This window comes from Ptychodera flava, chromosome 11, assembly GCF_041260155.1.
Source record: "Ptychodera flava strain L36383 chromosome 11, AS_Pfla_20210202, whole genome shotgun sequence".
Lineage (NCBI taxonomy): Eukaryota > Metazoa > Hemichordata > Enteropneusta > Ptychoderidae > Ptychodera > Ptychodera flava.
This window is the reverse complement of record NC_091938.1, coordinates 39,052,510-39,069,532: the sequence shown is the minus strand read 5'-3', so window position 1 is coordinate 39,069,532 and position 17,023 is coordinate 39,052,510. Positions and strand designations below refer to the sequence as shown.

The window sequence follows — 17,023 nt, the reverse complement described above, 5'->3', positions numbered from 1 at the left end:
TACCGTTTGATATTTTAGGATTCTTGTAGTTTACATGCTATCACAATTCACCGTCCCCAGGCACATCATAACCATCCACTTTGCAAATAGCTGATAAAATAACATATCCATGGATGTCATACTTTTTCACTCATTATGACACAGTCGTATGCAAAACTTTCAGTTACAAACTTTGTTGCCACAGGATTTCTCTCACCCTAGAAACAGCTGAGTACAAGTTACTATGGATTTGGAGATTTATGAGCTGAAAGGCCATGTATTGCAAACGCTATTCACGAGGCGTCACCTGTCAGTCAAACTGCAAGCAGTACCCTTTGAAAGCATGACCTTTCAACATTTTACGGTTTGCAGATTATGTCCTGGGTTTCGATTGGCCAACGTGTAGATATGGCTGACTTTAGACCCGCTTTTCTCTCTTGATGAAGTGTCTTTAAATAACACATGTGATTAAAGTGTTTTATTTTGACTGAAACTACTCAACATTTCCCCTGCAACATGAGTAAACATGCCACATGGTGACTTTTCGAGAAGGCGCAATCCTGTATTCAAAAAGATTGATTTTCACATCAACCTAACAGTAGACGAAAATTCCTGCATCAGTCTATCTGCACTAGATTTTGCGATATATGTACTAATAGTTAACCTAATTAATGGTCCAGTTACATTGCATTGGCTAGAAGTTACGGTTCGTACGGTTGGTGAAGTCTGGACTACCCAGGTACCTAGCAAGCGTTGAGTAACATGAGGTGCATGCTATGGCCAGTTTTTCTTGTCCTGCATGCGCATATGTCTGATCTGGATTCTTGTGCCACAAGAATGACCAAGTCAATCGTTCAGTCAAAATATGTGATGGTCGCATAAGTCGCAACACTTTGGATTGTTCGACCCTGGATCGCACCCTATATCAGGGCAGATACGCACACAAATGAATGCGAAATGATGCAAATGTTACAACACTGCTGTTGTATAAAGCCTACAGTCACATGCAGTTCGTTATATATCATTATATACTCCATATATCTGTATATTTAGGCGACAGGGAATCCTTCAATTTCGAGGATCAAAACAAAATAATTTAGTTAGAACTCACCTCGCTACATAATGAAGCTGTTTTGGTAGGCTTATTACGCGAAGATCACAAAATATATCGTCGGAAATCCCCACGCCAGCACTTTCCTCTTGTCCTTACTTCTCATGAAAGTATAAGGTATTCTCAACTACGGGTTAACATGCTACATTGCTGGCTGTTCAAGACTCAACAGGTGTTTTCGTTTCCGCGAAAGATAAATTGTTGATAGCTTATTCACAACGCCCTCTACATGAGATTACAAAGTTCATACGTGCCTTTCTGAGAAATCGTCGACGATGTTTGGCGGGAACCCCGTAACAGGCAACAATTGCAAAATATGATGGCAAGTACAAATGTGACACTAGATATTCCACCTACACTCAAAGGCCTGGGACTTGATCCCAGGGATCAAGTTTGTTCTAGTCTGTAAGAGGATTATGGGGTGTCATAGCTTTTTGTTTTCCATTGAAACTGTAATCTAGTAAGTAGATTTTCTTGCAAATCTGACGCCGACACAGGCCTTTAAATAAACCACTGAAGCGCTTTAAAGACAAAGACCGACCAACATTTGTTTCGAGAAACGAGCTATTGAAAACTCAAAACCTAACTAACGTGTATATGAAACGTGCCTTATACCCTTATACAGATACAGCGTCAGGTTGGTAACGTCACCATCTCGACGTTGCCAGTCTGCAGAAATCGTGAAAATGGCGCATCTGGGTATCCAAGTAAACATAATTGTGAACGATTCGTACTATGCAAAATATTTGTTGCAAATATTCCGTCATATTTGAATAATCGCATGATTTTTTTCTCAAAGCACAACAAGTTAAGTTTGCAAATGAGAATCCTGTTGCACAATAGCGACAGCAAACTGTTAGCATCCAGTATAAATTTTTGTACAAAGATGATACATGTTGCTGAGAAAAGTAACTGCAGCTATGACATTCAACAAGTGGCCTTATTCATCGATACTCCTCCGCCTGCTTTTCAAATGACTTGTTTTCTGACAATAAATATGGCAATATGCGCATTATGTATCAACTACTTAAAAGTATGGACAGAAGATCATTGCGCAAAGAATGAATTAATTAATTAATATGACGAGCCAAGCGTTACCGTGTTTTCGGCGTCATCGGTTGATACCTATAAAGCAGTCACATATAGAGGTCAGATTTTATTGTTTAGTGTGCCCTACCATTTATGAGGGATGATGTGAGTTACTAACCCTGTTTGTGACATACTGCCAAGCAGTAAGATATGCATACAACGTACATATTTTGTATAAGTGTTGGTTGTCACGTTTTTCCTAATATCACAGCATGTTTCCCACCATATTCATAAGAATTTGAAATTTAAGTGAATTTAACCGAATATGTGAACGCTGTTGAGTTGGTCTGAAGATTCATAAATATGACACATCCTGTGAAAAACATTTTAAACGTACCCGAAGTAGAACAAAATTAAAGCTGCAATCGTTAGTAAAGGCGTTTATATAACCGGGTATGCTTAGAGTGTGCTATTTCTGTCACATGTCCTACGTGTTCTGTGTGCGCATGCGTGCATGTCACACACTCCTGATAAGACCAGTCGTAATCTAAAAAATCGCCAAATAAAAATGTTGAGAAACGTTATGGAGAGATAGTTCCTTCTTAAGGTAGAATGCGCCTCGAAAGTGAAAGACTTAAACGTTTGCGGAAATTTTCCTTAAGGAATCTTTCAGCCATTCTCTTTCAAACTCAAGAATAGCAATCGGGTGTGATCGTGCAAATTTTGGTACTAGAATAACAAATAACCCAAGATTTACCGATATTTAAGATTCAAAATGGCTGCCATCCCTGTGTTAACTGCATAGAGAAATAAAATTTTGGATTTTCGAAAATAGAAGACGGTGAAAAAAATTTTCTACACCAAGAGCTTTAAAATGAACCTCCACAAGTGGTATATGAGAAAAGAATGGTAAAAGTTTGAGAGTCCGAATATCTGTCCCCGATGCGACAATGGTGCAAGGTGAGTCAAACGTGAGAGGAATCCTTGTGTCACGTATGATCAAAAACACATGGTGCATAAGACAATGGAATTTTTCATGGTTCATATGTAAACTGTTTTTTTGTTTTAGATTAAAGAAATGCATTTTATAGAGCTTTATGATAACATTACTCGCGATAAGCAATCAATAATTGTTGTGTCTTATACATTACCGTTTAGAGTATCTACAATGCTCCCGACAGTTCACTCACTGCTACCATAACTTGTATACCTTGCTTTTATCTCATGACGGTCGCCATCCTTGCCTAACAATTCCATAGTAGCGTTTGTCACTCTGGTAAGTTTAGAAGATATTTAAAAGTTGTGCCGTGGCTTTGATAGAATGGGCATCTAAAACATCCGCGTATAATACCAGTACTTTATAATGCAGAACATTCACGTGCAAACTATACCGTCGACACATGGATGTAACGTGGTATTTTACATTTGGCGAGCATCCAAATTCGATTATATTTAGCCCATGCATTTTAAGCACAAAGCAAATTTTAGATTTCAAAGTAATTCCAATACCCACATCATCGGTATACAATCTAGACTGTTTTTTCAGAAAAAGTGAGAAAGGTACTTAAATTACAAGTAGAGTGCCAAATATTACTGGCATAGCTTACCCAGAGACTGATATGTAACTTTAAGAGTGTTGATTCAGTGTTGGACTTTTACGATATAGGCTTGACGTGATATACAATGGGGATTCCCCAAGCGAAAAAAAACACGGGTACAACATTCCTATTTAATGCAAAAGGTTTACTAATATGATCAAAAGACAACGTTGGAACCTAAATCATTTCAAATCACTTCACAAGCAAGAGCAGTACGCCAAGACTTTCCGAGACGAATATTTTTCTCCAAACATGTCATCAACCAAGCGTGTCAAAATAACTTTACTCTTTTTGCATTTGAGTAAGCTGTTATTGGCAAATCCTGAATGTGATTGCGGACCTGACAGATTCTGCGACAGTTTGTACCAATTTTGCCAGTCTTGTGATCTTTGTAAAGGCGAAAGTCGAGTTCCTGACGTGAACTGCAATCAGTGCACAGAAGGTAGGAGTTTTTATTCCAACAGATGTACCAGGGTAATAGTTTTACTCATTGTTATCATACGATCTGTTCTGATAATGCTTGTTTGTTATTACATATGAACGGCATAAACAATCACTCCTCGAATACCTTGCCCTAATCATCGAATAGTCAGGTGAAGTATGCGAATTCTAACCATGACTTTGACTACGGAGGGACCGTGCGTTGACTAAGTGCCGTAAACAAATTTAATATCATTTGCCTACATATTAATCTTGCTTTACAGTCACTTCATAAATTGACTTCTCAAAAAATATTTTCATTCGTTTTATTTTCACTAGTCTCACGAAGCATTTAGAGAGAAAGGTAAACGGATGACATCATATCATGTCGTTCATAGATTATTATATGTGCATCTCAGTGTCTATTTCAGTGTTGATTGAACCACGAAAAGTGAACTTTTTGTAATGACATAAGCATTTCATTATTGGTTTTATCTTTCTTTCTGTTGGGAGATTCATCACAAAAAACTCTGATAATTTTAAGAAATGCTGAACAATAAAGAAAGCACGATGTTTAATGTATCTTGTACAGGGAATGTTGTTTTCTTTCTATGGGACACATGGTTGCCATCTGTGACAAGCAGGTCCAATTGATCAGTGAGTGTGCAGTGTTTACAGGCATGATGTCCACATGACTGCCAGCCAGCTAGTTGCATGGCAAGCTGTCAACCAGTGATCACGTGATTAACCAGTCTGGATGCATGACATGCGTAAATTTGAAACGCGTGAAGTAGAAATTTACAATATATTAATGTTAACAAGATTTTCTTGACCTTTCGGTCGACTGTGATTGGCTAAATGACGAACCAAGCTTTTTTGACGGACTATATGACCAATTTATAAGTATTGGGGAATATTTGGTTTTACAAAGGGTAACCTGCGTTCATTTGGTTAGTAAGATGTTTGTTTATTCGTTTGTTTGTTTATTCGGGGATGACGTCACATCAACTCATCAACATAAGATGACAAACAAAACAGCCTAGGGTTGGATTTGGACCTTCCCTCCCCCAAAAAAACAAAATTATTACCAACCGATAAACAGATTGTATGTTGCGATCATTTAACAATTAGCTCCTTGATCGATTCGTGTTTTTGTGGATCGTACTATTCGTATCTCTCCTAATACATTGCATATATGTTTTCCGTTGATAGATTTCACCGAAGAAAATACAACGGACAATGACCTTAATCTTGACGTCAATGGTCTGAAGAACAGTTGGAATGGTACAGTCGTCGCTGCATTGATGATTGTGTGCGTCGTTCTAGATGTTGGAATCATCGTACTAATAGTCATTTTTAGGAATAAAAGGGTCGATAAAAATCCGCAAAAATCCTTGCAGTGGATTTAAGAAAATTCTTTCCGAAAGGTTAGGCACTATCTTTGTACTATTAAACAGTAAATTTAGATAACATGAATATGCGCGTTTTACAGTGGTCTGTATCTGTGACCTCCATTCTTTCAGAGTTTTGCTTCCATGGAAACGCCTTTGTAGCTTCTGCACATGAAATTAACAAGATTTGTTAGAGCTTTTTAAATACCGTCGAATACAAAGCTAAAGCGAAACGGTTAGCAAATGTATACCCATACTATATCTGCACTGAAATCTGTTGTTTCTAACAATTTGTGGTGTGTTCGATAATTTTACAGATGGCCAGATCAGTTTATGATATTGACAAATGATGGAGTACAATCACTTATGGCATGAGTAAGAGCTGCAAGACCGAGTTTAATATTATGTGGAACAAAGAGAATATAAGGCCAAGCTGACTCCCATCATGCAGTACTTCACAGAATGAACTTTTACTAGAATTAAAAATATATCAAGTTTACGCGGGGATGGGGGTGACTGCAACCATATCGTGCAGGAATGATCAACTTTGGGCTGAGATAAATGACTTGTCCGAAGCCTGACAATGACAACTCGTTTCCATTAAATAGTATATATCTCAAAATGCGTTCCATCAAACAATCAAATTAATCTTACATATTCATAATGTTTACATCTCAAAGTTATTCTGTATTAAGACTACACTATGAAATATTCCGTAATGATTCTTTCACACTCATTTAGAGTCATGGCGATTTCCATAAATGCATTTTTAATACATTTACCACAGGCTATCTCAATAATCTTTTGAAACAAAATACTGTTATTTTAGTCGCAGTCAAAGCTTAAGCTTAATATCCAATAAAATAAACTGATGTTTATAAACCACTTATACGTACTCCGATTTGGCACTCTGAATATTGTTTTTATCAACTTTTTTCTGATTTTTTTTTTTTTGGGGGGGGGGTTTAATTTTATATGTCGTGTGTTTCTTTCCTTTGTAAAGTAAATTCGCAGAGATTTTTATTAACTTTGAACGTCTACTTTTCGCCGAGCTACATTCCCTTGTGGTCAAACTGGCAACACATGACGTCATGCATAATTGTTTGAATTGCGGTGTGTGCCCATGCGCATAAACTAAGTGTGGGGACTCCCCGCACACTTATTAATGAGCATTGTTATGTATATATATTGTGTGTATCCGGAATACCGAGTCACGCTGTGCAAAGTTGCACTGGAAAGTTCCACTGTTTGGCAAAGAACATTGGCCAACAAAACCTGCATTTTAATTTTTTGTGCAATTCTGTGACTACCTTAATGGCGATGAATCATCGGAGAGCAGCGATTATTTTTGATCAGTTACAACGGAGGTCAATATGGAATTTCAAACTCAGGTACAAGATATTTCTGGTAGTGCTAGTGGTGTTTATCAGCACTGTTTATGGAGATGAATGCAGCTGTGAAGTTGGGAAGTTTTGTGATAGTATACACGGACTGTGTCAGCTATGCACTCTTTGCGAGTCTTTACCGGATGACAACTGTGCTATGTGCCCACATATTGATGGAGGTAAGCAAAACAAGTGAAGTTTATTCTTCGGGGAGAGATCCATAAACTTATATTTTTACGTATCTTTGCATTCGAGATAATTCAAACACAGTGAAATCTTGCGTATCTGTATTAATGGGAAATATTTATAAACCTGTATTTTCCAGAACGGATTATACATGTATTCATAACTTTCCAAAAATACAACCATTAAATATCAAACCACAGAATGTGATTTTAACTGTTGAGCGAAGTTGTGATTTTAAACGATTTCTCGACTGTGTTATATATTTTGGATTCAGTAAACTGCGCGCCTGGCTTCCACGTGCAAGTATCGTGCTCCATTCATATTATTAATTTTTTGGCGGGATTCCAAACTACACCATCGTGCATAGATCTGTGTTGTAAAGTTTGAATGGGCACATATGAAGGATGTCTAGTCGTATATTCATTTACACTGCGTTCCACATGCTTTGTTTTGACTTTTATTTTGGAATCACAGATGTAGTTTTCCCGGTCGCAGATTTCTTTTTGCTGCAATAAAATAAATGTAATCGATGTTGAATAATTATTTGCAATAGCTAGATTGTTCACCATCTCCAGTAGAAATTGGATTCAGAACAAACCAAAGTATCAGACTCGGGCAAAGATTGACAGCATTCCCGCTACATCTCTCCAGGGATAACGATGGATAACACAACCACAGTATAAAAATGAAACAAACCAGGTAGTTGTCATAGAGCACGCGGACAATTATCCGCAGGTTTTTACCTCCATAGATAGACTACTGTCCATGTTTCTACTGTCTACGCGGTAACTTTTGCTCACTTTTTTGTTACAAAGGAGGTGCCTTTTTTCGCACATATTTTAACAGACACGAATGCTGATGGCGCAAATACCAATGATCAAGGTCAAGGAGGGAAATCAACAACTGGAGTAACGTGGGTGTGGATGCCACTGTTGCTGGTTGCTTGTGGAGGTGTTACTGCCTTGGTCACAGTCTTCGTACTGAGAAGACGGTCAAGAAAGAGAGAAAGCAAAACAAATGGCACGATTATAGGGCCAGGTAACGCGAAGGAAAATATCTAACAAATATTAAGGGCTTCGTCATAAGCGATAGATGTATGAGTTTTTCCCAAAAACATCTATGCATTATGTTTGGGATGTTATTACGAAAATACCGCAAGGGATGCACGAGGATATGGGCCGCAGTATCGCCCGACGTGCATTTTTTTTGGTATTTTCCTGTTAATCCTACTATTATAAATCTTGCACTCGTGACTTAGGCGGCAAATTGGCCGAGTATTGACTTTTTGCGAGCAATGTCAACAATTTTTCTTCCAATTTATAACACTACCCTGGAAGCGCTTCAGGATAGCGTGTGAACTACACGTACAGAGCGCGAGACTTATTTCTGGCAATAGTCCAATGCAATGGGTCTCTTGAAACCGTTCAATTGTGAACGCGCAGAGACAGTAGCAGACTGCACATGGGGCAAGGTGACGCCTAGAAACGGTTGAAATATTACCGAACGAGCGTTCCTCATGGCTTTTTAACGAACGCAATATTGTATTGTTCTCGTATTTACAGTAACGTAAAGTCCCGAATGTTGGAACAAACACATTTCATTTTCGATTATGGCTGCGTAGAGGTTAGAGCATGATGCATCGTCTACGATTACATCGTCGTCGTAAGAGCTTTAAAATGTCAAGTACAAATTGAATACAACCTACACCAATCGAGTAGCAACGATAGAATGCACCGTGATAGCTTTTTAGGGGGACATATCCCCGTGTTGATTTACGACATAGCTATTCCCACAACTTGAACTTAAGTAAATCTTTCTCTTCTGGTCCTTTTGTATACCCTAAAAAGAGTCAGATAGACCAAAGTCTCGTAGATTTGAAAAGTCCCAATATTCACTTACAGAGGTACGCACAAAAGACAGTTTTGTATCTCTCTCCAACTCAAGGATGACTTTGCGAATGTCATGTCATGATTGTTAATTTGCAAAATCAAGGTCAATTTGTTGTTTGCAGAAACTGGTCCACCTCAGCCAGACAGACAATTATATGATGCTGCAGGGAGACAACAATGGCAAACTCCATCAGACGACGAGAATTACCATGACGGGAGCGAAGGAGATTCAGTGGCTGATGAGGACAATCCAAGTCACACAGAAAGTATCGTGTAGGACAAAATATTTACAGTAGTGTTTCAAGGCCTTTCGTTTTAATGTTATGGTCTAGACCGATTCCAAGATTTACATGTGTGCTATTTTACTTTCTATCCATGATTTACAGTTTTTGTAGAAATATGTAGTCCTTCTTATACAGCAAATTATAAACAAGTGCATGACCAAAGCGCATGATTCATTAATAAGTTGGTGGTGCTGCGAATCCTATGGCCTTATCGCTTGGAGTACAGGTCTAATATTTCGGTGTTTGAAACTCAGAACGTTGTCGTTATCATCAAAATATTTTGTAGCATTGTACTTTTAAGTTTAGTAAGTGCCATAATTAGCAGAAACTTTTGTCTTATATTACATAAAATGCCGTTATTTTTTATTGCACAGCTGCCAACATATCTTACTTTTGTGAGCATAGTTATTTTTAGACCTATTTACCATGTGAAAATCAAAGGTTACCAATAAATTTCCATCTTTAATGTTATTCAAAAAAGACGGGACTTCGAAGATTATTGGATGGTCATTAAAATGTATTGCCTAAGGATTACAGTGTTTTTTGTGTGAGTTAAGAAATACACGACTGACGACATGAAAACCCTCGCCCCGCTCTCTGATTTCCATGTCTAGTAACCTTTTACCGAGGAGAGTTCATGAACTTTGTTGTAGATATTATAAACAGGATTGCCCAGGGGCCACAACATGTCGCGCTATGACTGAGACGTAAACAAACCCTGATGTTACGCACTGTAAAATTCTACATACAACAGTAGCTGTAAATGTAATGTGGTGAGGTACGATCGCCTGTTAATTGATGACGGGCTGAGCATTGAAGCAATGCCTCCGACCATTGCAGTAGGAATTTAAAACCGCATTAACCATTCATTGTAGATTGACCTGCTTGCCTGCACAGTGCAATATTCATAATATTTTTATACATAACAGTATACTCACAGAATTCCAGCGTCACTACTTTGATGGTTGGTGTACAGCTTGGCTGCATTTTCCTTTATCGTCCAACTTTTATCGTATGTCACTTTGTGAAACAAATTTGTCAATTTCGCCTTATGTCCATGACTCGGGTGCCAATGCTACAATCGTAAACATACACCTGTTGCCGCCTACGTATCTAGTTGTGTGTTGCCTAAGCTTAAGACTGTTGTCATGACTCTGACGTGTTGTGCGCATGCGTCATTACTTCAATTGACTTGGTGCTACCTGCATGACAGATAGCTACCCACTTGTCCCAAATAATACCGGAATAAAAATCGACCTTTGAGATTATGACAATCCTTGAAACATGATCCACACAACAACTGAGTTAGACAACAACGCATCGCGCCACCTAACTATGACTAATGTCCAAACTATTGTGACTGTGCAGTAAGATGGACTCAAGAATCGACCATTTGATAATAGAGAGGGTTGTCAAACCAGTTGCTGCCTTTTAAAAATATTTTGTGACGGTGAAAAGAGCCAAACTATAAGGGGAAACAATATGCCGACTCCGAAAATCTTGGAAAAGGAAACAAAAAATGGCATATCTTCTTTCTTATAACTCATCTCCAAATGCCAAATAGTCTCCCTTAAAACTTTTTTGAAACCATGGTCAAATCGATCAATAATTTATCTCATGTCAGCATAATTTTGATTCACGAGGTGGACCTGACACTGTTCTATTTACTTGAGGTCAGATATTCTGTTCAAATCTACGTTTTCCGTGTTTCCTGTCGTTTGCACCCATCTGAAATATCTAAGAGGACCAATAATATATTCTCAGTTGAGGAATATACAATCTAATATCGTGTAACATATAAGAACATTCATGGATGGGATATTTTCTCTTCTATTTCCTTGGAGTTACAGATTACTCAGATTCTTTTCTTCAGTGTAGATTTGCAATTAGTGTCATTTCACAGAAAACTGCGTCTCACAAAAACTTTCTCTTCATGATCTTCAGAGGAATTAGACGTAGACTGGTCGAAATTTCGGCATCTGCGCATGTCGATGGGAAATTCCCTGGACGAATGAAAGCGATGCATGTTTTCACATGCAAAGAATTGAAGCAGTTATGTGAATGGAATTACCCGTTACGCAGCAACTGAATGACGTCACAGTGAAACTCTTTTCTGACGTCAAGCTAGCAGTGCAATAGTATATACTCTTTGCATGTCAGCTATCTTCTGTAACACGTCATGGACACCTGTCGCATCATTTGATATTTGCTTATTTTCATATAGTGTCTAGCGATTTGTTATATATGCACATATGCCATTATTACCTGCAGAGTTCGATGATTATAAAGCATTTATGTTAGAGATTACTAAGTATATCTGTGTGTGTCAGCTTGAATGTCGATGTGTCACAAACATAACGCTCCCTGTCGGAAAGTGAGCAGACGATATCAGCTATTTCATTATTTGTGGTAAACTATCTGCAGTTTTCTATATTGTAAATAAAGTTCGAACCATCACTGTAATGTCCGGTTATAAAAGAAGTAAACGGCAAAAATGTTTATATGATGAAAATCTCCAGATTGGACAGAATATGATTTTCAGTGAATAGTATATCTTGGACATACATTACGGTGATTTTTGTTTTACTTGACCTGAAAGCATATGCCACGATACAGCGTTTAATATTGTTTTTTTACAGTAATCTTCTCCTTACCTAGAGACTCTCACTGACTTTGAATGACTTAACCCGAAAACTGTTGTTTCAGTGAACACGGCAGCTGATGGGTAATGTTCGCAGGAATTAATGTAGAGGGTCCTAAGTGAATCTTCTAGTTCAATGATATATTCTGGGTGACCATTGTAGAACTACGGGGTTTTAGGGGATTCAGAATTATAATACGTGTAGCGCGAAATTCATGGCAATCGAACTCAACGGCTTACTTATTAATAACGTTAGATCAATTGCGCTATTTGTTGTAAACACTATCATTTCTGTGAGATACTTCACATTAACAGCATAACGCAATGTGTATGGTCCTGTTTAGCAACACTTCCTGAATGAATCTATAACTATTAAAAAATCGTGATTTTTAGTTTTGTTAATGGAAGCAAGTAATTATCGTCATTTTTTCAGCGTAACTAACTTATAATACAACAGTTGAACTTTGGTCTAGAAACACACAAGATGAGTCAATGTTGATCTCGGTGAATAATCTGTGCAATGCATACAACAGAGTAACCACAATAGATTGCCACATCATCGCAATTTGTATAATACGTCAAGCACGAATGCACGTGAGCAAAAAACACGTCACTTTTATAAAAAGAGAAGTAAATGAAAGCCTGACCTACCCTATCCATCAGTTTTCCGACAGTCGTTTTTCCCGACTTGATATAAATCCCAGCATATTTCAATGTTTAAAGTCGCCTTGACCAAAATGCAAAATGTTTTACACATATCTGATTTTAGCATGACCTTTCTTTCGTATTACTGAGGGCGGGCTTTGTTGAGTTAACTGATACACCAGACCGGAAAGGGACAGTTTCTTTTTATAGTCATATATCAATCTCAGTATTGAATATCTGACGAGAATGAATTTCCTGCAGTGCACGAGTTTATAATATTATTTAATATTTATATAAAATACTAGGACATATTTTCAGGGCATTTCTACATCTAGGAATAGGATAATTACACATGATTTCCCTTACCTTATTTTCTAATTAAATGGAATGGTTTCGGAATGAAAGAAAAGGAAAGATTAGATGTTTATGACACAGAAGCCAAAGTCAAGTCAGTCTTTCTCATTGAAAACTCATCTCTCCTGTACGGTAGGCATCTAAGTTACTTTCTCTCTAAAAACATGGGAGGATTGGTCAGCTATACAAAGTTTAATTTCATAAAGTGAAATAGTCAAGTCAAAGTCATAAGATGATTAAACGCAACACACATAATATCGAATATATCGGAACTGTTCGAATCTGGCATTGATGATGTAATGTAACTGCTTCTCAATCAGCTGTATCGTACTTCATACATCCGGTATGTTTATGAAGCTAAACTTAGGGAACCGTCATTGTTTACGGCCTGGGGTGGAAGGAATGTAAGGGGGTCACTCAAAAGATTGAAAGATACAAGGGGGGTTACTCAAAATGTGGAGGGGAAGAAGGGGGTTACTAAGTTTTTGGTGCAAAATAAATCGAAACACCTCTCAGATTGCACCATTTCACACCAATTTCTCTCGCGCTCTCCCCCGTTCGGGTGTTCTAATAGTTTTACTTAGTAAAAATACAAACTGAAAACACCTCTCATATTGCACCTGACTGCATCATTGCACACATCAATTTCTCAATTTTTTCCACTCGAGAGGGTACAACCTCCTCTGACACTTTACCTCTCGGCCTCCTGCGTGCCCCACCCCGGTACTTTCAAATTCTTCCCTATCAGATATCTCAGTGACAACCTTGTCATGATACCCATCCAAAGTAAACAATACTATATGGTTGGATATTGGTCACAGCGTGAGCTTTTATATCTACATTTTATTGTGACTTTGAATTTCATTTTGTTGGTTTCATCTTTTTCAACCGTCGTGAGATAACCGATAATAATCTAGCAGGGTACATCAGGATATGAAAGGTATTTACTGTTGCTGTATTTATATGAATTTTACAAATACATATCTTGATATTTAACTTTTCTAATTGGGGGTCAGTCAAAATTTCTGTGTCAGAGTAGGGGGTTACTCAAATTCATCAGGGCTGGCGTGGGGAGGGATACTCGAAATTTCAGATTTTCCTACCCCTCAGGCCGTAAATAATGATGGCTCCCTTATTTACGAGAACTTCCCTCAATATCAGAATAACGTCCAGAGAAGAAATGCAAGTGGTTATTCCTCGACGCGAATCGTAATACCTCGTCTTTTCTATGAACGCCCTCAAGCGGTTACTTTTTGAATATTGTACGTGGCGGGCCGAATGAATGAGTATAGGCATTTTCATATCAACGATGACTTAGCTGAAGAGTAACACGTTGAAACTACAGGTGTTGGGCTAAAAGTATGTATCGTTGCACATTGATTGTACAAAGGCCATATTGTTATTATATCTAGACTGAAAATGTATTGATACGAAAATACTTAATCGCCAGAGGTCTATAAAAGAATTTAATTTTCCCGCATTGGCGCGCATTCCGATATAAGTGAAAAGATGCTATCAAATTTTCGCACATCTGATCAACAACTTCATCGATGTAGCCTAAAACTCAGCCTAGATCCAAAGTTGAACGCAAAGTCTTGCTACAGCGTGACTGTTATTGATGAAAATGGTTGAAAGAAACTGGACGTTTTGTTTACTTACCGGGAACTGTTGACCTTCAACCGGGCAATAAGGAAGGTAAAAGTCATCGTGTTAAACCGAACAAAAATTATCGTGTACTTCCTTAACCGGGTACCATAACAGCACTACTGAACACAGACGGTATCAAAATGTACTGTTGTCGTAGCCATTGCAACTTAAGTTTGACGTCTTGGTAAAGTATTTTCGTGTGATTCATACTGAAACCGTTTCTTACGTTTTTGTTTATTGAAAGTTACCCGGGTTTTTCCCAGCAAGTGGGTGTTAACATTTGACTGATAAGTCACGCGAATCCTTCTACATGTCGATCCGGGTATGTCGCCTCTACTTTTTGTGTACTTTACTTTACTATAGGTCTTTCAGGATTATTGGTGATTACAGCCAGTCCGATTATTTCGTTTGACTAAGGCATTCAGTAGTTTTTCTTCCATAGATCTACGAACCGATATTGATTTCTCATTATGCTTTTACCATGTTGGTTCCCTGTCACATAGTTTGAATTTATTTCATACCCTCTTGGAGCTCGATAAAATGGCATCAATTGGGAAGTGAAACGTCACGATTACAAACAATAAAATGCGCTGGTTATTTCTCTATACGTGAATACATAAAATTACGAAAATCACCTTTTCCGTGCTCTGCAGTTGTTTTGTAACGATCAGCATAAGTATTTGTAAACAACACAAGTCAAATCGTCGCATGTATTATTGCAATTTGCAGGCAGAGAAAAATCGAGCATTTTCTGGATAATCCATAAGGAGGTGTTATATGAGGAGAGATTACGACACTATGACTCAGCAGCGTGATGTAGTAAACATCGCTATTACGCACCCGACAATAGTATCGTAAACAAAGATACATGGCATGGTTCATATTCCGGGGAATCCCCCGCCCACGCGAACTTTGTGCTCTTAATAGTCGAGTAACCTTTGACCTGACCCATTTTTCTCGGGTGCCCAGGTAGTGAATAGTCTAAAGATAACTCTGACCGTCTCTGCTTGGGCAGAACTTGTAAACAGCTTCTTTCTACGGACAGCAGCCTCACTTCAGCAATCACTTGCATCGTTATTTGTTTTTTAATGACCGTTCTAACTTTCACCTATTACTGAAAGGAAAACCTTAAACTACTGGGTCAAACTTTATTAATCTAAAAAATATATAAATTTAGAAGTATGAAACATTTGCGCACGTTAATTTCTAACGACTCCTCCACAGTGTAATGGTACACCTATCCATTACGGTTTCGATCATAGACATGTCGGCTACATGGACTATCTACCCAAGTTTGAGTACTGCTTGGAATTAGCTGACCATTTACTAAAGTATCGTTAAGACCCCGGATGCAGAACTAAAGGACAAGGGCAATGACTGGTATACTTGACAAACAGGTGTGTAGTCCCCGCTATGGTCAGTGAGTGGAATACAAACATACCCAGAGCTTACATTACCCGTTTTCTTTGACGTCGCGATATGTTAGAATTGCAAGCTACTACATACAGTACTGTACCAGTATAATATGGAAGACCGGTCACGACATGCGACATGCGAGTTTTTAAAACGTTTGGACTAAAATTTCTTCTGATACACCAGATGGCTGATGTGAGTTAATAGAATAACAGAAAAAATGAGCCGATATTTGTAAAACTGTACTGAAATCACGTGATCAGGTGGCATTGCTTTGTCTGTGGAGAGAACATCACATGTCCATTGTGCGCCCGCACAATTCAAAGATTCATAAATGTGGAAATAGATCAAACTTTGATTTCTATACTTACTTTTTGGTTTACACGAACTGCAAGATTACTTTTTATGAATATTTCATCCACGCAGGATACTAAAAGAAATCTTGCCTCCGTGACCTTTGTCACGCCAAACTCGCCGACCCTGGTCCCTCAGAACTGTACACTGTGTTCTCTTTTCATGAAATGGTATGTGCCACGATGAAATGACATATTGACGCGGTAAAACTTTCAACCAATCGGCTGCACCATCGCGCATACATACTCGGTGTTGATATGACAACGTCAAATTTTAAATAGAACCTTTTTGTATTTAAGGTGGTTTTATTGGTTCGATAATGAAATGTAACAGTGCTTGTCAAAAAAGTATAACGAGACTTCTCGATTATCAGTTGTTGTTGGAAGTATTTTAATTTGTGTTTCCAGTTTATCTTTATTCTAGTGCCTTTAGATTTATCTATAGAAATTTCTTTCTCAGGATGGTAGTTGTGTTTGAATCCTACTGATAAATCATCGCAAAGACTAGTTCCGGAACATTTATCTCATACAAATAGTAAAACAATTGATCTATGCAATGAGCCTGAGACTGGAACATTTTACAACTTTACTCACCACTTTCCACGCGTAACTCTTGATCAGAGTTTTTACCAGAGTGGCCAGCGCAGAAGATCAGTTAAGGCAGTTAGCACCTCAAAATTGAAGACTTAACTTTTGCT

The 17,023-nt window shown here is 38.1% G+C and overlaps 1 protein-coding gene and 1 long non-coding RNA gene across 2 annotated transcripts; both read left to right on the top strand.

Annotated features, from left to right (window-relative positions):
• Window positions 1–3,902: 3,902 nt before the first annotated feature.
• Window positions 3,903–6,412, top strand: LOC139143154 (uncharacterized). The gene is made up of 3 exons (XR_011554550.1): window positions 3,903–4,159; window positions 5,350–5,564; window positions 5,846–6,412. It is a non-coding gene; the product is annotated as an uncharacterized lncRNA (long non-coding RNA).
• A 320-nt stretch (window positions 6,413–6,732) lies between these two features.
• LOC139144238 (uncharacterized) lies at window positions 6,733–9,804 on the top strand. Its single transcript, XM_070714906.1, has 3 exons — window positions 6,733–7,092; window positions 7,946–8,137; window positions 9,111–9,804. Exons 1-3 carry the CDS (start codon window positions 6,843–6,845, stop codon window positions 9,263–9,265), a joined length of 597 nt encoding a protein of 198 aa, XP_070571007.1. The 5' UTR covers window positions 6,733–6,842; the 3' UTR covers window positions 9,266–9,804.
• The last annotated feature ends 7,219 nt before the right edge of the window (window positions 9,805–17,023 follow it).